Below are 24,229 nucleotides of genomic sequence, written 5' to 3'. Positions count from 1 at the left end.
TTCAAGAATCTAAGTAAGACGTCCACATATTTCTTGAAGATTCTTTTGAATTATCAAAGAAAGAAGATCAACAAGCTACAATACATTTTTCTCGTGGAGTTTCTTTTAGGCAATTAGGCACGCTTAGCTCAAGCTTCTCAGGTTTTAATTCACCAAGAGCTTGGATTCAACTGTGGGTCTCCGGCCGCCGTGAGCTGCGTCCGGGCTTGCCACAGCTATTCTGGCGCACACCACACATCAAACGTAGATCCTTTCATAAATTCTTACACTTACGGATGATAACTTAGCATTAAAATGAGGCTTATTAACTAAAATGAACGAGACAGCTGTAATTCGAGAGCAGAGGTTTTGAAGAGAAACAAACTTTGAGGGGGGAAAAAAAAAAACAGCTAAGGAATAAACTCTGTGTGGCGTTCACTGAGGCAGAGGAACCATCTACAGAAAAAGTCTGTCTACAACTATCGTGAAAGAAATCGAACAACTTCAGCGTGAGTCCAGATACTGTGGGTAAAACAAAGCAGGAATATATGTAATTAAAAAAAAAAAAACAAAAAAAAAAAACAAACCCACCTGGAAAACAACGTGTGAAAGCAGCTAAAATGCTGAAACCTGGGAGATGGGAGATGCTGGTCCTGAACACCGATAAGAAACATAGCGTCCAACTTAGCCACCTCTCGTGCACCGTGAAGTGGCAGGGCAGATGGCATAACAACGGGTAGAAACAAATGACCTCGAAGAGTCTCAAGGACATCAGTGAGCTTACACCACCCACCTCTTCTATTGGCGGAAAAGGAAAATAATGGTTATGATGTGAGCGTGACAGGAACATTTAAATTTTGGATATCGATAGGAAAATCATGACTGGCCATCATGGGCCAACAATTACTGCTTTATGTTTGACTTCTTTTTACCTAGAGACAAAACCAAAAAGAAAATTCTCTGTAATGGGAATCTATACTGATTTCGGTAGTCTATTTAACAACTTGCCAGGCATGTGAAAGCGAAAGATCATTAAAAAGAGGCAAACTCGAGTTCCCGTCATGGTCATGGCTCAACGGTGACTGAATCTGACTAGCATCCCCAAGGACACAGGTTCGATCCCTGGCCTCGCTCAGTGGGTTAAGGATCTGGCGTTGCCATGAGCTGTGATGTAGGTCACAGACATGGCTCAGATCCCACGATGCTGTGGCTGTGGCGTAGGCCGGCAGCTACAGCTCCTCTCCGATTCGACCCCTAGCCTGGGAACCTCTATACGCTGCAGGTGTGGCCCTCAAAGACCAAAAGACCAATAAATAAATGAATAAATAAAATAAAATAAAAAGAGGAAAACTGCTATTTTTAAATCAACATTCAAATATAAGGGAACATATCTATAATAGCATGGAGTTATAAGAAACGCAAGAAGGCAAAGAAGCCTTCATCTTAGTGGGTTACAGCCTGCATTTCTAATAAAGAGGTTGGTTACCTACACAAAGAAAGTCATCCAAGGAATAGGACTGAAAAGGTAAATACTCAGTTCTAAAAATATCCTACTATCCAACAGTCATTCCTATCCATGGTCTGTTGATTTCGAGTACTCTTGGGAAATCAACATGTTAATAAATTTAATTTTAAAATAAGTTAAGGAGTTCCTGTCATGGCTCAGTGGAAATGAATCTGACTAGTATCCATGAGGATGCAGGTTCGATCCCTGGCCTTGATCAGTGGGTCAGGGATCTGGTGTTGCCCTGAGCTGTGGCATAGGTCACAGACTCAGCTTGGATCTGGCATTGCTGTGGTGCAGGCCAGTGGCTGCACTTTTGATTCGACCCCTAGCCTGGGAACCTCCAATACTGCAGGTGAGGCCCTAAAAAAAAAAAAAAAAAAAAGGTTAAGAATAGTAGTGTCAATCTTATCAAGGACGAATAAAATCTTTTTTTCTTTTTCTTTTCAGGGCCATGTGTGGCACATGCAAGTTCCCAGGCTAGGGGTTGAATTGGAGCTACAGCTGCTGGCCTACACCACAGCCACCGAAAATTGGGATCTGAACCATGTTGGCAACCTACACCACAGCTCACAGCAATTCTGGATCCCTAACCACTAAGTGAGGCCAGGGATCGAACCCACATCCTCATGGTTGCTAGTCGGGTTCATTACCCCTGAGCCACGACAGGAACTCCCAGAATGAATAAATTCTTGAATCAAAAAGTTTGAGATTGGCATGAAACACTAAACTCAAAAATTCTGAGCATTTCCCCTCTTTCTTATTTGGGACTCCAGAGGCAAAGAAGTGCATAGAAGTGCAAAATTAATTTTATTTTGAAAAGCATATTCACTTGTAACAGTTTTGTTTTTTTCTTTTTATCTTACCGTATCTTAAAATGGCTACCAAACTCACATAGTTTAGGTCCATTTTACTTAAAATGTTCAATTTAGAGTTTTCTTATCGAAAAGAATTCAAGGAAAGTCCTGAGAAATTAATCCTTTATAAAACACTATTTGGCTGAATATAACTGATTAACTATCATTTAAAGAATTACTTTTAATTTTATAAGACATCACAACATGATTTTTAAAAAAATCTCCTTGAGATGAGACTCCTCAACAATTAAATATTTAATCAGTTTATAACACAAGAGAATGTTTAATCTGCATGATTTACCAATTAAATACTGCACCCTGATGTGTCTTCAGCAACACGAGAGCTAAAGCAAAATTATTTCAAAGGGGCTCAAGATGGGCTATGCTCTGTAACTGCGCAAAGGGTTTGAGAGTTAGGTGGGCTGCATGTCTCTCCTGGACAATGGGATGCACTTTAGTCAACCCCTAAGGGCCTCGGTATGTAATATGCTTGGACAGCAGGAAGGGCCACAGAGGGTGCTCCTGTGCTGATTACTGTGGACGTCAGTTCTGGCTTCTTAAACATCCCCGCTTTCCAGCCTGGAGATGAGAAGCTCTCTGGGAAGGTGCCCAGCCTCTCTCCTGACACACGGGCACCTGGGCGTTGCGCTGTGTTTCCTGAGACCTGAGCGTGTGGGAAGAAACTTCATAGGAGGCACTGAAAATGGAACTTAAGGACTGGAAAATCATTGCCATACTTTCACAGTGGGATCAGACACGCTGGAGCCGGTTTTGCTCTGAGAACATTTTTAAAATAGCTGCTGACAATGATGTTTTATACACTGGGGTAAAAGAGATCGCCTACAGAGCAGAGGAGACCACCAGCTTTTGGTGAATTCATGATTTCTCCTGCTACAGGAGAACTTCCTTCAGATTTCTCTAATCCAGCTGAGACTGGTTTTTTTTTTTTTTTTTTTTTTTTTTTTTAGGGCTGCACATGTGGCTCATGGAAGTTTCCAGGCTAAGGATTGAATTGGAGCTATAGCTGCCGGGCTCCACCACAGCCACAGCAACACGGGATCCCTGACCCCACTGAGAGAGGCCAGGGATGGAACCTGTATCCCCCTGAATACTAGTCGGATTCACTTCCACTGTGCCACAACAGGAACTCCAAGAAACATTTTTTTTTAATTGAAAAAGTAAGTTGTGGTGCAGTGGAAATAAATCCAACTAGTATCCATGAGGATGTAGGTTCCATCCCTGGCCTCAATTAGTAGGTTAAGGATCCAGCATTGCCATGAGCTGTGGTGTACGTTGTAGATGTGGCTCAGATCCTGTGTTGCTGTGGCTGTGGTGTGGGCTTGCAGCTGTAGCTCCCCCTACAGATTTGACCCCTAGCTTGGGAACTTTCATATGCTGCGAGTTCAGCCCTAAAAAGCAAAAAAAAAAAAAAAAAGTAAATTTAACATGTAGATTTTTTTTTTCCCTTGGCTAAATTCAAAATATAATTGTACTGAGTATAATTTTTTCTTTTTTAAAAATTTGAGTTGCTGTACAATATTATATAAGTTACAGATGTACAATATAGTGATTTAAAATTTTTAAAGGTTATATTCCATTTATAGCTATAAAATATTGTTGTACAATATAAGAGACAAGAACATATTGTGCAGGTGTAGGTCTCAGATGAGGCTCAGATCTGGTGTTGCTGTGGCTGTAGCGTAAGCTGGCAGCTGTAGCTCCCATTAGACCCCTAGCCTGGGAACCTCCATATGCCACGGGTGTGGCCCTAAAAAGCAAAAAAAAAAAAAAAAAAATATATATATATATATATATATAGTGCAACATGGAGAATATCATATTAACACAGATTTTTAAATTTAGCATGTGTACCACTGATGACCACTTGACAGGCAAAGATAGCTTCTGTTTAAGATATGCTGGTTACCCAGAAGACTTAACACGAATACAGGATGTATGTGTTCCAACTACTTTTCTAAATGTAGGGTTCAGAACCCTGGTGGTAGAGATATAGAAAGTAGAATGGCACAGCTGTTCTTTTTTTTTTTTTTTTTTTTTTTGCTTTTCAGGGCTGTACCCCACGGCATATGGAAGTTCCCAGGCTAGGGGTGGAATGGGAGCTGTAGCTGCCGGTCTACACCACAGCCACAGCTACACAGGATCTGAGCCACATCTGCAACCTGTCTCACAGCTCCCGGCAACCCTGGATCCTTAATCCACTGAGCCAGGCCAGGGATCTTTGGAACCCGTATCCTCATGGATCCTAGTCAGGTTCATTAACCGCTGAGCCGTGAAGGGAACTCCCACCGTTGTTCTTTTATACAGAACCTCTTTTCTAGTTCCCTACTACGCTTGCTGCTGCATCTTGAGGAGGATACGCTGCTTTTACCTGGCCATCACAAAACAAGCTTAAGAATTGCTCGCCGCTCTGAGGTGCAAGACTCTGCATGCAGCCGACCCAGTAAGTAACTTTTGTTGCCACTGCTAAAATGAAAACTAATTTGTTGGTTCAGAATCTGGAGTTCTAGAGGAACTCCTTCAGTGTATCTGAACTCCCCCGTACGCAGTTGCCAACAGGGGCCACAACTTCTTGATGCTCACGCGTACAATTAACAGCAGACCTGTGGCTGGGCCTCAGGGTTCTGGATTTCTGGTTCGACTCTCTTCCTACAAACACGTTGGTTCCACCATTTCAAATTGTGTACGTCTGAAGGATGGTAGACATAGCATCGGCTTTGAAAGTAGAGAGACACAACTTCAAAGTCTGATTTAACCCTTCAGTCCTTTCTTATCTCTGGGTGGGAGATTCCTCAACCTGAAAATAAAGCTAAAATGGGGACGATGGCATCTACCCAGAAGGTTAGAAATGGTAACGGTCAGGTACGTAGCACAGTTCCTGGTACATGGAGGTGTCCCAGGAATGGTAGTGGTGACAGCTGAGGCTGTTATTATAATTTTGACACTTTGAAAAGATTAGGGACGTCCCTATTAATCAAACTCAGCACCTTCTATTAACAGGGGAAATGCCATCATTTACTTACACGTCTTTGAAGGTATTTCTGTCTTAAGCAGAAGGTGTTTTATGGTTTTAACCACTTATGGGGTAAAGGAGAATGTGTCGATTATTTATCCTAATATTAACGGCTTTGCTCTTCAAGTGACGCTTTTAGTTTTAATATTTTAAGATTTGATGTAAAAGTCTAAGATTACCCTACATCTGGCTTTAAGATAATACAGATTTTAGTCACCCCCCTCTTTAACACATTGAAGAAACAAAAAAAGTTCCCACAGAGGCTAGAAGAATAACAATAGTAGTGTGGGATGCAGGGAGCAGGGGGATGGCATGTGGCTGCGGGGGCTGTACATGGACCACCGTAGGAGGTACCATTGTTTTTTACAGGTACATGCCAAAACAATGGACAGCAATCTAGGGCAATGGTCATTTTTTTGAACCTTAGTCACTGGTGCAATTATTTAATATGGAACCCTAAGCATTCAACTACAAATATTAGTAACTATTAAGATGCTTAACTGATCAAAAAGTTTTTGAGGCCAGAAACGGCACAAGTAATTAAATACTACCCTCAGGGAAAGTTTCACAGAATTTCCAGTAGTCTCTTCCATGCTTAGGGAATCATGCAGAAAAAGATGAGTGAGTAACACACATGAGCTCTTTTGTTAAAGTGCTAGTATTGGAGGCAGGATGGGTGTTCTGCAGAATTAATTTGTTTTTATATAGAAATAATTTTATTTGTCCCAAAATGAAGTGAATTTCATCTAGGCAAAAGCATATCCTTTGTAAGAAGTTAAGCACTCACATTGTATGATCAGAAACTGGAGCCCCTGTTCTCTTATCTGGTTTGGTTAAAACCACTTGGTTAAAACCAGGTATTGACTCACTGCAGTGTGCTCGCCCATGTGTGTGCTTATGTGTATGTGTGTGCATTTTCCCCTGCATCTGAAGGTAGGAGGTGTCCATTTCTTACTTGGGAAACACTTTAATTGGAATAGCAAAAGTTTGTCATGATGCCTGAATAAAACTGTTCTCTTCAATCTTCTATCTGTAATAGACAAGGTTGCTAACAGTATTTATAGGGTCATTATTTTCAACAGTTTCTTGACACCTAACAATATTATTTTAAGCTCCAGCCAAGTGGATTTCCAATAATTATATAATGTCTCTCAGTAATGATCTGTTGCTTAAGATACACATTCTGCTTTACCTTTCAACACATACTTGATAACCTCTCATTTACCAACTATAATTGAGGCACATTCAGTCCTGGCTAATTAGGGGCTCTTAGTACCCCCTCATCTGTGTTATGCTGGATGACATCTCAATAGCATCAGTCTAGTTTTTATTTTTAATTACAGCAATAAAAAATGTGCAACTTAAAAATATTAGAATGTTTAAGGACATTATAACTATTTTACAAATAACGAGTCCCATGTTCCGCTGGGGATATGCAAAATGACACAACTTTCACAGCGCAAGCAGAATGGTTGCTTGTCAAGGGTTCCTTTTGGAAGCAAACCCACAGCCATGTCTGATGCTTAGACATCGAAAGGAAAGTATATCTCTATCGCCAGGACTATTAAACTAGCACACCATCTTAACGTTGGCCTCCTGGCATCCACTTTAGTCAGCTCCCTTTGTTAGTGTTGCCCTAAATGGGGTCTTCAGAAGTCTGGTGAATATGAAGGGGAGTTGAAGTGGGAAATAACTTGATGAAGAAAAAAAAAAAGTCTACCTCTGTTAGGAACTGATGGCAAGCTTTGTAGCAAATAGGTCACCGAGACAAAAGACAGAAGATGTTAAGAAACACGCGGACACACAGACCCTCCCATCTACAGGGGCCTATTTCCTGAACAACTACCACGGTCTCATGACAGAGGATGTGCTTTAACTCTTCTAGGAAGAAACATAATGGGAATAAGATCAACACAACTTTCCTTCTCTGCTCAACATTTTTGAAAACGACCACATAAGCAAAAAAAGTCAGAGAGAACTTGGAAGTGAAACACACGCTTGTCAATTCAGAGCAATACCAAATGGAAGCAAAAGTTGCTAATACGGTTTCCGTATTTTGTAAAAGAGCCAGCTGGAAGGATGATAATTTTTCTACCCCTGCAGGGCATCAAAGCTTTTAGGAAATCATTCTTTTCACACATATTAACACTTAGCTTATTAAAACAGATGATACTTTTATTGTAAAACAGCCCGGGTAGAGGCTAGAAACATAAAGTAGGAAAGATAAGGCTCTTTTTGACCACCCAGCCTGACAAACAGCAAACACGGACACGACAGAGCAGGGTGGAGATGACGTAGGAGGACCTTCTGTAACTGCCACAGCTGAAGTGTCACCATGAAGCCCGTGAATTGCTGTTATGAAAACATTTGGAGTAACTTGCATAATTAAATGAAACTGCCAGAAAAGCATTTCTAAAATGCAGAGAAGATGTACATAAATAAATACAGTTCAAAGCAAATATTACATTTCAGAATTAGCATAGTAGTGAATTATGCAAAGTTATGTCACAAGCAAAGTACCATTTCCTTTGAACCAACGGCTGAATAATTACAAATGAGTGACAACATTGTTATTGAAATGGACTGCTCTCTTAGTCTCTTTTACAGACAGTCTATGAATGAAACTTGCTGAGCACGGCATCTAAAACCACATCGTCCCACTTCTAGGAGCTGCCATGCTTCAGGAAAGACCTTTGCGACACTGCTGGGGTATTCTATCTGTTAGCAAGCGTCAGCACTGGAAATCAAGATGAAAACGCAGACTAACTCCTAGTACAGTGGCAGATATTTGGCTTTATTGAAGTTTATTTCTTTATTTAATTGAAGAATATTACGTTAGCTTAAAAAACTTATGGTAGGGGCCAAATCCACTGTACCGTAATTCTGTTTATGGACTGCTGCAAAGGCAAGTGTTATGATGCTGTACACGACGGTCAACTGGTTATCCTCTTGCTTGTTAAAATTAACCTTAGAAGGATCTTGAGACTCTCATTCTAACAGTGACAGTTTTCAAGTATAAAAAAGAAGCCAATTAAGGCTTCTGTCACCAGTCAAAGAAATAAAACTATCACCTCTATTAGCTGCATAAAAGAAAAAGAATTAAAAGAGGAGCGTGCTTTGCAGACATACCATTAAAACGCAGCTTTTCCCTTCACACTGTGCCTACAACGTGAGCCTGCGTTGCAAGGGTTGTTACTTACATCAAACAACTTTTCTATGTACATTTCCTCATTGACCTTTTCTCGAAGAATATCCTGGTTTTGCCGAACAAACATAATATAGGTGTCTGCCAGATCCATTCCTGGTTTCTGTGGTGAGGAAAAAACATGGGGAATAAAACGGTATCAGGTCTTGGTTGTGAAAATATTATTTAATCACGACCCTAAAAAAAATCACTCATTATATCACTTCAAAAGTTACACTAGTAAAATATGCCTTAGATCAAGTCAGAAATGGGTACCTTCAAATTCTATAATTAAATAAAAGTTTATTATTGAGGTCTATAACTTGAACTCACAGTCATCATTATTCAAATGACTAGAAATATGTGGTTGTAAGCTAGTAGATATTTTTTTAAATATAGCTATCTTGCAAGGTCAATATGCCAAGCAGTATAAATGCATACATTTCCCCAAGAAATTCCCACATACAACAATCATTTCCTAAATGCAAACACAATTTCCTTTTCACCATTTCTGGCTGGTTTATCCACATACACTTATTTATTTATTTATTTTGTCTTTTTAGGGCTAAACCCACGGCATATGGAGGTTCCCAGGCTAGGGTCAAATTGGAGCTACAGCTGCCGGCCTACGCCACAGCCACAGCCACGCCAGATCTGAGCCATGTCTGCGACCTACACCATCGCTCATGGCAATGCCGGATCTTTAACCTACTGAGCGAGGCCAGGGATCGAACATGTGTCCTCACGGATGCTGGTCAGATTCATTTCCGCTGAGCCACAACAGGAACTCCCACATACACTTTTTTAGAAAGTTAGCTTTTTTGCCTTCCTTAACTACTATGGATGCTCAAGGAATACAAAATAAATTTTCTCATTAGGAAGATACTGAGCAAAAAAACACTGAATGCATTACAAAGTGAAATGTAAATCAGAATTCTGTGGATATCCATTGCTTCTACTCACACATATTTATCAATACCACCTCAAGGAGTACACTATTTTAGAAAGGCAACATCAATGAACTAGTCTCCTATGAAGAGTCAAAGATGAGGATGAGAGAACTCTCCAGAGTTCTCCGGCATCTGGTGTCTTCTCATGTGAGAGGAATGGGGCAGTTACGCTAATTCCTCTTTGCTATAGAGTCTACCAAATCAGCACTAGGAAGGGACAGAAACCCAAATGGCTCCTAGAGAGTTGTCCTTCTAAACGACTCTTTGGTTCCTGAGTTTCACATAACTGGACTCTATTGTTTGTGCAGTCTATACCAGGGATTGATTCATAATCTGTCTCGAGTTATCCATTTAACTAGAATACGGCATTAATAATGATGAAATGGTAGAAGGCATGCCCCAGGTAGTCAGTTGGCTGTACATCATTTCAATCTATGGGAGACTTTTATAAACCCCGTTATATGGACTCTCTGCAAAAGTAAACAATGTAAGGAAATCGGGTGAAAGAGGATATGGATCATTTAACTATTGCTATTGCAGGAAAGACAAGAGATCCCTCTGAGTGATGCTGAGACAGCAGTAGTGCTTTTTCCTTCCATGAAGGACAGAAAGCGATCATTTGCTTGGGAGGGGAGGGGATTCTATTTTATGTACAATGATAAAACTGCCCATCTCTTAACCAGCACACAGTACAGGCACTGGGCATATCTCATTAATAAAGTGATTTGATTTTTCGGTAACAAAGTTATTTCTGGGCAATAAAAATCACACAAAGTTCTTACTGTTCTTATACTTAGCCTAAAGGGGACTTTATACCACATAAATTCAAGAATCCTTTCAAACATGACCTTGACATAACAAAATTCATGATTAGTGTTAGTAATGATTAGTAATTTGAAACAACTACTTATATAAATGTCTTCACGGGTCTTTCCTTTAAGGGGATCCATACATGATGTAGGACACATATTCCAAACTCAGTGGAGACAACTTACCGAGTTCATGCCTTCACTATTTTTCTACATAATTCTCATAAGCAACGTGTCAAAGTTTTTTTTTTTTTTTTTTTTTTTTTTTTTTTTTTTTTTTTTTTGTCTTTTTTGCTATTTCTTGGGCCGCTCCCGCGGCATATGGAGGTTCCCAGGCTAGGGGTCTAATCGGAGCTGTAGCTACTGGCCTACGCCAGAGCCACAGCAACGTGGGATCCGAGCCGTGTCTGCAACCTACACCACAGCTCACGGCAACGCCGGATCATTAACCCACTGAGCAAGGGCAGGGACCGAACCCGCAACCTCATGGTTCCTAGTCGGATTCGTTAACCACTGCGCCATGACGGGAACTCCCAAAGTTTAAATAATTACAAGACTACTCAAGAGAAACCTAGGTTCTCTGGGGGCGAGGGGTATATGCTATACCTATGTTTTTCCAGTGAAAAGGCAGGGTCATTTACTAACATCCTATTAGCACTTGAGGACAACTAAGCCATAAGCTAAGGATTTCTCTCCGTGCCTCTCAAATTTTGTCAAAACACCGAAAATGAGAACATTCAGAACACATACTGCTGTGGAACGAAAATGACAGGAGGACAATTTTCTATACATGATAACAAGCCAGTTCCACCTTTGAGTTTCAGTCAGGTGCTTGAAAACAAAATGCTAAGAAACATATGATACCAAGGCAGTTGGGCACAGCTCAGCTAAACGGAGAGTTAAAGAATAGACATATGAGAGGCTTGACTCCTCCACTATTTCTCCCCACCCCAACCTTATTTTTATTTTTGCCTTTCAAAAGAAGAGTATGCTTACAAGTGTAATTTAGTCAGTCACTTGACCCATGACGCTCCCTGGAAACTGAGTTGCAGCCAGGAGGAATGGAGAATCCTGTCTTTAAACACTTGCAATAGACTCTAAGGTAGTAGTTTTTTTCCTGATTCCTTGATCACTTTTAAGATAACACTAGACGTCATGAAACACTGTCTCGGAAGAGTTTATCTTTCCCCTGTCTAAAACTAACAAATACTTTACAATTTAAGCCTAAAAGAAAACTCGATGTTGTTTCCTTTGGCAGACCCAAGGGATAAAACCCTGAAATCTGTAAAGCGAGACAGCTCACCAACTCTCCAAGAAAATAAGAATTTCTGGCTGAGAGTATGAAGTAAAACTCATTTAAAAGCTTATTTCAACAAATTGTTTATTTTTATTTTTTTTTTCCTTTTGGAAATTACATTTTCTCCCTTTTAGCAAATTAAGATCTGCTTGTCTAGAAAACAAAACCTCCAAGTCTTACATTCCTCATTAGCATTATTTCTTCTGTTATCTTTGAGCTGTTTATCTATTCTTGAAATTGTGACATACGGGAATTTCACACCTAGTGAATATATTTTCATGTAGCTTGTGGCATGAGACTATAATCATTAAAAGAATATACACAAGTAAGAATAACTGCAACAGCTGGTGACATTTACCAATTAGAATTATCATTCTTTAAAACACTTTATCCTTCCTTTGGTGTATGAAGGGTAATTATCTCTGATAAATTGCTGAAAAAGATGTAATTTTCCTTTTAAACAGTTTCTACTTATAGTACAAATGTGTTTGGATAGAAGACATTATCGCTGGTTCAGTGATCCTTCGTGCAAAGACTCTTGTTTTATGGCAGTAAAATTTACATACATCTAATTCCATTATTACATGTTATCTGATTAGGAAATAAAGTTTGGTTAAAAAAAACAAAAACCTGAATGCGCTCGGTTAACTTTTTGCTTTCTGGTGTGTAAATGGAAAGAATGCATGTGTTCGTGTCACCCAGATAGAATATCGCTACACTTTCTGGTGCAAGTGGCTGTCCCCAGCCTTACCAGTGGAACAGTCTGTTAAACTTGGAGCTAGATGAGTTTCTATGAAGAATATCATGTTCTAGAGAACTACATTTACTTTTTAAATTTTTAAATTTTTTGGTGGTGCTTGAGGCACGTGGAATTTCCCCGGCCGGGGACAGAATCCGCGCCACAGCAGTGACTTGAGCCACAGCAGTGACAACACTGGATCCTTAACTTGCTGAGCCACCAGGAAACTCTGAGAAATTTTTTCTGGGTTTGTAATTAAATGACAGTTTTCCGAATGCACAAGAAAATAACAATTAACAACCAAATAGCAAGCACAGGATATATTCACTACCACTAAGAGAGAGTAAAGGCTGTTTTTTTATTCTCCCGTTTAAACCTTTGGGATCCTGAGTTCCCCAAGCACTAACTTTCCCCTCTTGTTTCGTAGGGGAGTAATCTCTAAATCACAGTAAGATTTCCTGGGTCTCTTCTAAATTTGATTCAGAAAAGAGCATACTTTAGCTTGAAGACGTTCGAGTGAAAGGATACAAGCTCTAAAAAATCCCCCCATGAGCATAAAGAAAGCAGTAACTATGGAAAGGAATGGCGTAGGGGAAGGTGACGTTCCTCTGACTTTGGCTGCATCAGTAATAGAATACACCAGCGAGTGAATGAGTTTAAGGAAGGGTGCAGACCGCAGCAAGTTTTTTTTCAAGCGTTAATCACTAGTTAACCTAGTGAGATGAACACGCCATTTAAAAAAAGAAAAAGAAAATTCCTTGTTAATTATACACGGCAAGTGCTCTTACTTCCTGCTGCTGCACCTAATCCCACAGGTGCAAGTCTTCACTCTCCCCATTCATGGGTAGGTGGGTGCAACGCTGCAGACATTTTTCACAGCTACACATTTAGATACAGAAGAAGCCGCTTAACCTCCCAAGGGAGGTTAACAATACACAATGCAAACACTGTCATGGTGTCTATTTAACAAGGAGACAAATTTTTATATATACTATTCCAGTCTCAAAGATGAACAGAAGCGACAGTATAATTGACTTAATTTGAAAATACGCTTCTCATAACCTAGAAAAGCTTGCCTTGAAGAAACAATCAAGAGTGGAACTGTGATTTATGAAAATCTGCATGCTTTGTAAATGAAATACCTGTACCTGTTCATTACTACCATGGGGGAAAAAATGGATCTTGTAAGATTTAAAACAATAGCATGTCTCCTTAATTTGAAATCATGATAGGAACAATTTACAGTTCAACTCTGGCTTTGCAGATCAAGAACAGTCTATAACTGATCATGAGGGAACACGGGACATAATTCTACAAACATGAAACTTATCCCAAGTACTGTTAACAATATATTTTTTCTTTTATGGTCTAATATACTCCTTATTACTTTGGCATTTATGCAGCAATTTCTATATTTTTTATCTGAGGGAAAATGGTCTTAAAATTAAGCTCCTTAAAATTATTTCAAGTAGTTTAAGTTATATGTTCTCGAATATTTTTAAAAAGGAGGTTTTTGAGTATAGCTATGATGATTATGATGTAAAACATACATATGTACTTTTTAACCAAATTTTCTACCAAGTGGAATAATTACGTTGTATTCATATATAAAAGCAAAAGGAAATAAATAGAAATAAACCCTTCAAATTAGATTTATTCCAGCTTAAATATTATATAAGCCCAGGCAGAAGAGTAATTCATAAAAAGAGGAAGGGGGAAGAAATGTAAACAATGAAAAAGTCACAAGGATATAAAATTTTCAAGATTTTCTAATAATGGCTTATATATATATTTTTAAAACCACCAATGAAAAAATTCTCATTGTTCTTTAGAAAAACTCCAAATTATTCTTTCAAGCAGTGAAACGGGCCACGGTCACCTTTCCCTTTGTTAAATGTGACAGTATTCAAAATCCCATCCACTTATACTTTTATGCATTTCGACTCCAAATTAGGAAGTAGAAAAATTCTGAATTAGATAACGGGGATGGACCTAGAAATTATCATGCTAAGTGAAGTCAGTCAGAAAGTTAGACACCAACATCAAATGCTATCACTTACATGTGGAATCTAAAAAAAGGACACAATGAACTTTGCAGAACAGATACTGACTCACAGACTTTGAAAAATTTGGTTTCCAAATGAGACAGGTCTGGGGGTAGGGGGATGCGCTGGGGGTTTGGGATGGAAAAGCTATAAAATTTGGCTGTGATGACTGTTGTACAACTACAAATGTAATAAAATTCACTGAGTACTCAAAAAAAAAAATAAAGATAACGGCATCCACATCCATCTGAAAACACCTTTCAGACGTGGAACATGTAACACGTGTGTTTTAAGTGTGTAATCTCATTCGGTCCCACGTTCCCAGGGAGAGGGTCACATTGCTGCGGATTTCTTGCTCTGGATAAGGGTCTTCTGTCTGCTGCCTGTGAGCACAGTCAGTAAAAAGCAGATTCCTACCACAACGCTACCAGAGTGTTTACTTCAGAATCTGCTATAATTAACGCTCCTGTACCTTATGTAGTCATGTTGCTTTCATTCTTAAAATCCACGCAAATGCTTCACATTCTTCCTTCTAAGTAGTGATATATGTTATGCATTCATAGTTTTAAGCAATAGTACGTTCAAACATTTTTGTTGCGTCCGTGGGGAAAACCTTGCAAAGAGGAGGTTATTTTAAATATTAAAAGGAATACTGGATAATAGTTTAAGAAATTAGCCTGAAATACTTCCGGAAAAGAGGTTGATTTTCAACTGAGATATATGGGCCTAATTTTCATCTTGCTATGGTCTCCCATTTGCGACCATAGGCATCTAGGATCTCTCTTGCTCTTGCTGACCTATAAAAATCACTAACATCTCAGAAACTAGAGGAAGAGCTGCTCGCACAGGAGGAGCAGACAAGGAAAGTGCTACTATGTGTATCACACATTGGCTTTATACTATTTTATACTTTTACACTATTTTCACATGTAATAATTATGATGATGATGTGGTATTCAATCTCTCAGTTTATAATATGTTCAGTTACCTTTCCCTCATCCGTGTATAGGTGATATGGTGTCAACTACAAAGGCTACACTGAGGACGCAAAGAAGTGAAATTAAAGTGCTGTGAGTATTACTTTATTTAGCTTTTAAAATTTGTTTTTCTTTATGGTCGTACCTGGAAGTTCCTGGGCTAGGTGTCAAATTGGAGCTGCAGCTGCCAGTCTACAACAGAGCCACAGCAACATGGGATCCGAGCAGCATCTGGGACCTACACTGCAGCTTGCAGCAATGATGGATTCTTAACCCACTGAGCTAGGCCAGGGATCAAACCCACATCCTCATGGACACTATGTCATGTTGGGCTTGTGACCCGATGAGTCTCAATGGGAAATCCCTTGCTTTTATTATTTAGACTGAGGAGTTCCCGTGTGGCTCAGCAGGTTGAGGATTAAGCATTGCCACTTCAGTGACTCAGGTCATTGCTGAGACATGAGTTTGATCCCTGGCCCAGGAATTTCTGTATGCTGTGGGCATGGCCAAAATAAATAAATAAAATGAAATAGAATAAAATTTAGATGGACTGGGAATGAGTTAGCCCCAATTTGGAACCTTCCCATTTTGGCTTAAAGGTGACCTGAGGGTGCTAGAGTGTCAGGGTTCAGAGGCAGTTCATGCATTCACCTTCTACGAGAAGAACTCAACAAAAGAAAGATGCGAGAAGCCAAGCATTCATCTACAAAGCGCAAAAGGCAACCTCCCCTGCTCCCAGACCAGTGAGACTCTCAACCCCGTCCCGGAGTGGATCTGCCTCGCCAGGCCAACGTGTCCCAGTGGGCAGGCGCTCCACTCCCCATGTTCTGCCGTAAAGCTCTGAGTTTCCAAGTGGCCTCATCTAAGTCATACACAATTATCGGAAAAAAAGGAAGGAGGGAAAACACCACCATCACCGAACGGAAGGGCTGCACATTTAAAAGTCACCACCGACATATTCAAGAGGCTTGATATTCACAAAGAAAGGAAAATAAATGAAAACAAATGGTTTTCCTTTTGGAAAATGGCCACGTGCTGAAGCAGGGGGTGGAGACTGCAGAGAACGAATCGTTCCGCGAAGAAACAATGGCAATGCCACTTCTTTCAATGGTGCTTTACCTTCCCTCAGCACTTCCCCAAGCGCATGCACGCTGAAGCCTCACGGGAACCTCGTGAAAAGGGCACAGCTCAGGGATCCCACCCTGGTCCGCCCGGCACAGCTGGGAAAATGGAAGCCCGTGGGGCAGACTGCCAGAAGGGGGCAAAGGTGGGACTTGAACGGAGACCCTGCACTCCACACCAAGCCTCTACAGCACAGAGCTGAATTCAAGCCGCACTGTGGGGAGGCGGAAAATGAGCAATCTTCGGCAAGGGTCATAACAAAGAGAGGGTGATTGAGAGAATTATTTAGGACAAGAGAAAGTTAAGCCATCTCTGTCATCTCAGGACAGACAACCAGGATCTGGCACCAGCACTAAGAAGCCCATCAATGGGGAATTTCCTTCTTCTAGGTCTCTTGAGCTGTGTCACCTCACTGTCCAGCACAGAGACATGCAGTGTGTGTACTGATGTCAACAGGACAATTTTCAACAGGCATTGTACACCTAACACACCCACCTCAAAATGCCCTATAACTTACACAATCTATAGAACAAAATTCTGGAATTAGTGTTGGAAAGGGCTCTTCATCCGTTTATTTTTAAAATTGTTTTTATTATTCAATGAATTTATTACATTTATAGTTGTACAATGATTATCACAATCCAATTTTATATCGTTTCCATCCCACACCCCCAGCGCATCCCCCCACCTCCCCAAACTGTCTCCTTTGGAGACCATAAGTTTTTCAAAGTCTGTGAGTCAGTGTCTGTTCTGCAAAGAAATTCATTGTGTCCTTTTTTCAGATTCCAACATGTAAGTGATAGCATTTGATGTTGGTGTCTCATTGTCTGACTTCACTTAGCACGATAATTTCTAGGTCCAACCATGTTGCTAAAAATACCAGTATTTCTTTCCTTTTAATGGCTGAGTAATATTCCATTGTGTATATTACCACATCTTCTTTATCCACAGGGCTTTTCATCCTTTTAAATGTTAAATGTCATCTGGTCATACTTCCTATGTAATGCAGAAATCTTCGGTACATCTGGCAAATAGTGGTGTAACTACTAACATCCTTGTAAACAATTTCTTTTTAAGTTTTTTTTTTTTTCCTTACACTGATTTCAGTTCTGCCTCCCACTAGTTTTTAGTCACTGTTCCTAGTTCTATCCTCTTAACTGATATAGAATGAAGCTTCTTTTTCTTCCAAATAGGAGCTCCATACTTTAAACAGGACTCTTTTGTCTCAGGTTTTTCCTCCCTCAAGGGTAACATTCCAATTTCCTTTTTTTTTTTTTTTTTCCCATAAGCCATTATTTCCAGATCCCTTTAACTATGCTGGCTGCTCTCTACTATAGGATGTAAAATACACAGTACATTTTGTTTTAAAAAGACTTTAGGTGGATTTGCCCACAATAACAGATGTGAGCAAGACAGTATAGAGCAGGACAATTACTTTTTAGAATCTGGACATTAGATTTATCATGATTAGTGATAATGTATGATAACAACGGATATTTATCAATGACTCATTTCATTCCAGGAATCCTGAAAAGTGCTTAGTATACAGTATATTTAGAACACGCCCAGACTGGTATAATTTTTTTTTTTTTTTTGCTTTTTAGGGTTGCATTTATGGCATATGGAAGTTCCCAGGGTAGGGGCTGAATTGGAGCTACAGCTGCCGGCCTACGCCACGGTCACAGCAATGCATCCAAACAGCATCTATGACCTACCTCACAGCTCACGGCAATGCCAGATCCCTGACCCAGTGAGTGAGGCCAGGATCTAACCCGCACTCTCATGGATACTAGTTGGATTCCTTTTCCTCTGCGTCACAATAGGAACTCCCAGAAGTGGTATAATTCTATTTCCACTTGATAAGTCATTGGTGTCCACAGAGGTATTTGCATATGTCCAAACTCAGCTAACTGAATGCACATTTTTTCATATGCCAACTATATCTTAACAACAAAAAAGAAGAAACTGGTGGCCAAGATCATACAGATATTAAGTCATGGAGTAAAGGTTCAAATCCAGGCCGTCTAGCTCTTGAGTTTTGGTTTTTAACTTTTCTGTTGTGCTGCCTCCACAGGTTCCTGCTGCCTTGTGGTTTTGTTTTAGCAGCTACCTTACATTATGGTCTCACATAATTTTTTCTACAATTTATTTTATTGAAGTATAGTTAATTTACAATATTGTATTAACTTCTACTGTATAGCAAAGTTATATTTGTATACATCTCTTTTCATATTCTTTCTCATTATGGCTTATCACAGGATATTAAATACAGTTCCTTATGCTATATAGTAGACCTTGTTGTTTACAAACTTTTTTTTTTTTTTTTTTTTGCTTTTTAGGGCCCCACCCATGGCATATGGATGTTCCCAGGCTAAGGGTCAAATTAGAGCTACAGCTGCTGGCTTACGCCACAGCCACAGCCACAGCAATGCCAGATCCGACCCTGAGTCTGCAACCTACACCAGAACTCATGGCAATGCCAGGTCCTTAACCCACTGAGCGAGGCCAGGGCTCGAACCTGCAACCTCATGGTTCCCGGTTGGATTCGTTTGTGCCACAATGGGAACTCCTACAATGTTTTTCTTTCATGGATGTTTTTGGTGTTGCATCGCAAAACTTACAATCAAACTTAATTTAAGGCTACAAACCTTTTTTTTTTTTTTTTACATTTTCTTTTAGAAGTTTTATCATTTATGTTTTAAAGGTAAGGTTTTGATCAGTGCTCCTTTTGTGAAAGGTGAGGCAGTGTTCTTTTTCTCTCATGTAGCTCTCCTTAAAAATATTGCTTCAGAGAGTTACCTTGCTGGAACTTTAGCATAAAAAACAGTAACAGCCAATAGCACCTCATAGCTTTTGAAGTTAATGTTTACAGGCATCAATAGCAGATCTGTACTGTCTGGATCCTAGAGAGAAACTCTTCTAGCAATCTCCCATGGCCAGATCACATGTATGGTTTGGTATGCTCTGCTCTGGGTGGCAACTTGATTTGATAGTGACATGGGTAAGCTGGAATTCATCTAGAGAATGACTGGCATGATACAGAATTTGGGTACAATCGCTATGGCTGTTTCACCATATGTCTATTTCCCTCTCTCTCTCTTTCTTTGGCCGCACCCACAGCATATGCAATTTCCCGGGCTGGGGATTGAATCTGAGCCACAGTTGAGACCTATGCCACAGCAACACCTATTTTCCTACCTCTTTAATCTCTAGACACTGAACAGCCTGTGGGCAGGACATGTTTATTTTCATCATACAGGCCCAGAGCCTAGCACCTCATATGTATGAAATAAGAATTTGTGAATTCAGTGAAAAAGTTGAGGACATTTAAAATAGAAAAAAAAAAAAAAAGAATTCCTCAGACAATATATCCCTTTGAATAGCCACCATATCCCTTGGGAAGAGGACACACAATGATAATTATCATAAAATATGTGAAGGGCTATCATGCAGGAGAGGGATTAGAACCAAGATAGAATTTAAAGAGAAACAGAACCTCAACTCATTACATAGAAAAGGGGGCTGCCTTACTGTGAGCCTGCAATCACTGAAAAAATTAAAAGTGCCTGACGGAATCTTTGTGAGGGATGAAGAGGGGCCTTATGCATTAGGAAGGAGAGAGAATAAACCCCTTTCTGTATCTTTCCACTCTGAAGCTCTATAGGTTCTAGCTGATCCAGTAAAACGTTAAATTAAGAATTTCAAAAGCTCTAAGAACAGAAATAATTATGGTGCCCCATTCCATTTGTAATTCAAAATTAAAAACAAAATCGACATTATAAAATATGTTACCTCAACTATACTTCAATAAAGCTTTAAAAAAATAAAATGTGCTACGAATTCCAATGGCATTCACGTGTTCCCACGAGTACCTGTCCTTTTCTTTTTCAGAGAACAAACAGAAATGATTTCCCTTCATTCTCCCTGCTCTCTCTTGTGCTGCTCCCTTGTAGAACCATGTATGTATGACTATTTCTGCTTATCCCCCAGTACCGATTTTCTGATTCTAGGTACAAGACAAGGTCAAGACTTCTTTGGGAATCACTTGTAAAATAAAATAAAATTTCTTTCCCTCCAAAGAAACCCAGGGAAAGGCAGAAAAGTCCATACATAGTCTTTTCATTTAAAACGTTCATTTCTAACAAGTATAGCAGCAACAAATCCAGGAACTACCTAGTCCAAAGTATAAAATGCAGTTATGCATTTTAAAAATAATGTACTTTTAAATAATAATGTAGCCATCTATCAGCGGAAACGCATCTGACTAGCATCCATGAGGATGCAGGTTCAAGCCCTGGCCTCACTCAGTGGGTTAAGGATCCAGCGTTGCCGTGAGTTGTGGTGCCGTTTTGCAGATGCAACTTGGATCCTGTGTTACTATGGCTGTGGTGTAGGCCGGTGGCTACAGCTCCAATTCGACCCCTAACCTGGGAACTTCCATATGCTGTGGGTGCAGCCCTAAACAAACAAACAAGCAAGCAAGCAAACAGACAAACAAACAAACAAGCCACCTGCCAGTAACATGCATAACTTGCCGGCACTCAAACCACTCACACTCATGATGATCTAGAGAGGCGATGCCATTCGAGCCCAGCCTCAATCCAAGAGGAGATGACTTGTATTTCATTTCGTTTTAAATTTTAAGTTCCTTCAAACTGTGCTCTACTTCTTTGAAAACTGATACACGTGCCAAGATATATAGTTAAAAACAGAACATCTTAGGCCTTGATCATATATATGTGATAACAGAATTTAAGGCAAAAACTAACTTGTTATGACTATCAACTTAAAAATGCTGTCCTAGTGGATTATGATGTGAATTTTTTTCATCGTAGCTAAGTAAGTTTCATCATTTCCTCTCCTGGTATCTTAATCTTTGTACAAATGTGCAGGCTATGCATGATTTCCCAAGAATTCTGTGAAAAACCCAGAAGAGTACGTGAATGGTGATGGACTTGGAACACTTTTGTATACACTTTGGTGTCACCCGTTCGTCTTTACTGTTACTTTAACTCCTGTAAGAAACCTGTTAGGGTTTTCCTGAAAAGGGCAGAAGAGTGAACATTTTCCTATAAATGGTGCGAGGCATTTGCTACCTCATCCTAGAGCTGCCACTGAGCTGATCCGTTCTCGGGATGAGCTGACCTCCGTCACAGTCCCCAAGTTAAACGGAAAACGGACACTGAAATAACCTTGCCAGGCCTTGTTATGAGGCTGAGTGCTCGCTTAAGAAAAATAAATGGCTCCCCAAGGAAATGACACTAGTTTAAAGATTTGAAAAAACAAAAAAACAAAAAAACCCGTGCCGCACCATAATTATTTTTTAAAGAAAGGATTATATATAGTTTTCAAAAGCCAATCAAAAGTACTTACTGGAACATCAACATATTTTGCAGCTGCTTTCACCTTAAGTGGAAAAGAGATAATGATGAGAATTATTTCCTTAACTGTTTGCTAAGTACTGTGACAGCAGTCAAAAGACAGCGAGGAGAACTCATTCAAATACTCACAGTGAATGACAGAATGGAGGAGAAGAAAGTGCCTTCGTCATACCGTGACAGCTTCGACAGCACCCCTTCCAACACTGAAACAAACTAGAACACAGTTTACAGTGAGTGCCTAGGCTGCGACTGTGCATCCAAACAAATAACAGGGCAAACAATTCCTGGACCATCCTCTCCCACAGCATGAAAACACGGAAGGGTACAAACTGACGCCTGCGGGGCTGCCTCGTAATCTTTACTTTCATTCCGAAGAGGTTCAAGATGTGTGGTTGCCAAGGGGGAGCAGGAGGGAGTGGGAGGGATTGGGAATTTGGGGTTCACAGATGCAACCTACTGCCTTTGGAATGGATAAGCAATGAGATCCTGCTGTATAGTGCTGGGAACTCTATCTAGTCACTTATGACGGAGCATGATAATGTGAGAAAAAAGAATGTATATATGTATGTGTGACTGCGTCACCTTGCTGTACAGTAGAAAATTGACAGAACACTGTAAACCAGCTATAATGGAAAAAAATAAAAATCCTTTAAAAAAAGGATGTTCAAATGAACATCTAAGGATGAACTTTTACACTGCTGGAAATAATATGCACGCTGTGTTCTAAGATAAAATAACGTCTAATAGGAGTCTGGTTACTACACGTAGGAAAATTTAAATCACTAGTCAATAATTTTAAATTCCTGATACTACTCCTTCAAATAATTTTCAACTCCAATATCGATGTTGCTAAGTCATCGCAAGAAAAAAAAATTGTAACCATGTGCGGGATGGATGATGTTCACCAGACTTATTCTGGTGATCGTTTTGCAATTTATACAGATATCAGATCATTACGTTGTACACCCGAAACTAACATAAATGTTATATGTCAATTACATCTCAATAAAAAATTGAGATGTATTTAGAAGCAATGATGGTCAAGCTTTATCAAATTCCTTTCTATCACATGTCACGTGACCATTCCCTAACTTTTTCTATGTACAGAAGCTGAACGAAAAGGAACAGATAATGAAAGGGAGGTGTAAAACAATGGGGCCCTTGCAACAGACTTTGAAATGAAGTCTGACGTGTTAGCTAACAGGTGTTCACCAAGGAGTTCTAATCGGGACATGTAAGGATCACCCCTGCTTTCGGAAACTTTCAAAATAGCTGGGAAGCTTGGACAGACAAACTGAAATGCAAAGAGCACTGGACTGAGAATATTCTGTCACTGGCTGCTGTGTGGACTCAAGCCAAGCACTGCACCAATTCTTCCCTCCATCAGCTAAATAGTTTTGTGTCTGTGTTTCGGGTGGGTATGGAACTAACACTGTCTCGAAACTTTCACATTTCTAAAATTTTATATCTCCATGAAAGTTAAGACATGAGGAGTTCCTGTTGTGTTTCAGGAGAAATGAATAGTATCCATGAGGACACAGGCTCAATTCTTGGCCTTGCTCAGTGGGTTAAGGATCCGGTGATGCCATCAACTGTGGTATAGGTCACAGATGCGGCTCGGATCTGGTGTTGCTGTAGCTGTGGCCAGCAGCTATAGCTCTGATTCAACCCCTAGCCTGGGAACTTCCATATGCCGTGGGTGTGGCCCTAAAAAGACCGGGGGAAAAAAAAAAAAAAAAAAAAAAGAACAGAAAGAAAAAGACATGGGTCCTGTGGAGTAATTAAAAACATGGAAAATTTTATTTTCTTGCGCAGAAACCTTAGGATCTGGCACGAAGATAAATAAGAGATATTATTAAGGATCTAACTGCCTACATCTTTCCTCTTTAGAACTAAAATAATATGCACTATTGACAAATTATATGTTCCCAAAGGAAAAGTACTGACAAGGTTTTTTAAATACGAAAAGGGAAATTAATGAAGGCTGGTTTTTGTTCACATAGCTGCTTCTTCAACCAAGTGATAATAGTTCTAGGGATGCAGCTTATTGGTCTCTGGTGACCAGAGAACTCGCTGCGAGGGCACAGGAGATAATCTTTTCTCTATGGCTGGTCAATTACCACAAAATAGTTTATGCAAAAGAAACAAAAACTTCCCTACAGGTTTCTCCATCACATCATTTGTGACATGATGTAAGAGCACAGAAACAAATTCATGCAAACTGCTGACTAAAACTTTTATCTTTAAAGGATGAGGATCATGTACGGCTGCTTAGTTATCCTAGGAGCTACGAATGTCACGAAACCCTACAAAATTACAAATTGCTCACAACTCCAAGTCCATTTAGCACTTTC

At 39.8% G+C, this 24,229-nt stretch overlaps 1 protein-coding gene across 32 annotated transcripts in view; it reads right to left on the bottom strand.

Annotated features, from left to right (window-relative positions):
* The window catches only part of CADPS2 (calcium dependent secretion activator 2), a 489,830-nt gene that overhangs the window by 19,032 nt on the left and 446,569 nt on the right, over positions 1–24,229 (bottom strand). For 16 of the 32 annotated variants that reach the window (XR_014834387.1, XR_014834384.1, XM_085005969.1 and 13 more), the window contains 3 exons: positions 22,005–22,088; positions 21,868–21,900; positions 8,572–8,679 (listed from right to left, as the gene is read on the bottom strand). Coding sequence is in view for 28 of the 32 variants with exons in the window: in XM_085005969.1 (XP_084862095.1) it covers positions 8,572–8,679; positions 21,868–21,900; positions 22,005–22,088 (225 nt within the window). In the remaining 4 variants the exon portion in view is untranslated. Of the gene's footprint in view, positions 1–7,525; positions 7,724–8,571; positions 8,680–21,867; positions 21,901–22,004; positions 22,089–24,229 lie in introns of those variants that run through there. The other 16 variants (XR_014834388.1, XM_085005974.1, XM_085005984.1 and 13 more) reach the window with 3 other exon arrangements.

Source organism: Sus scrofa, chromosome 18 (assembly GCF_054392235.1).
Source record: "Sus scrofa isolate SSC_HxYL_T2T_F1_AM1 chromosome 18, Sscrofa_HxYL_maternal_Yorkshire_Landrace_v2.0, whole genome shotgun sequence".
Classification (NCBI taxonomy): Eukaryota; Metazoa; Chordata; class Mammalia; order Artiodactyla; family Suidae; genus Sus; species Sus scrofa.
Note: the sequence above shows the minus strand (reverse complement) of the source record. Positions and strands in the feature narration are given on the sequence as shown.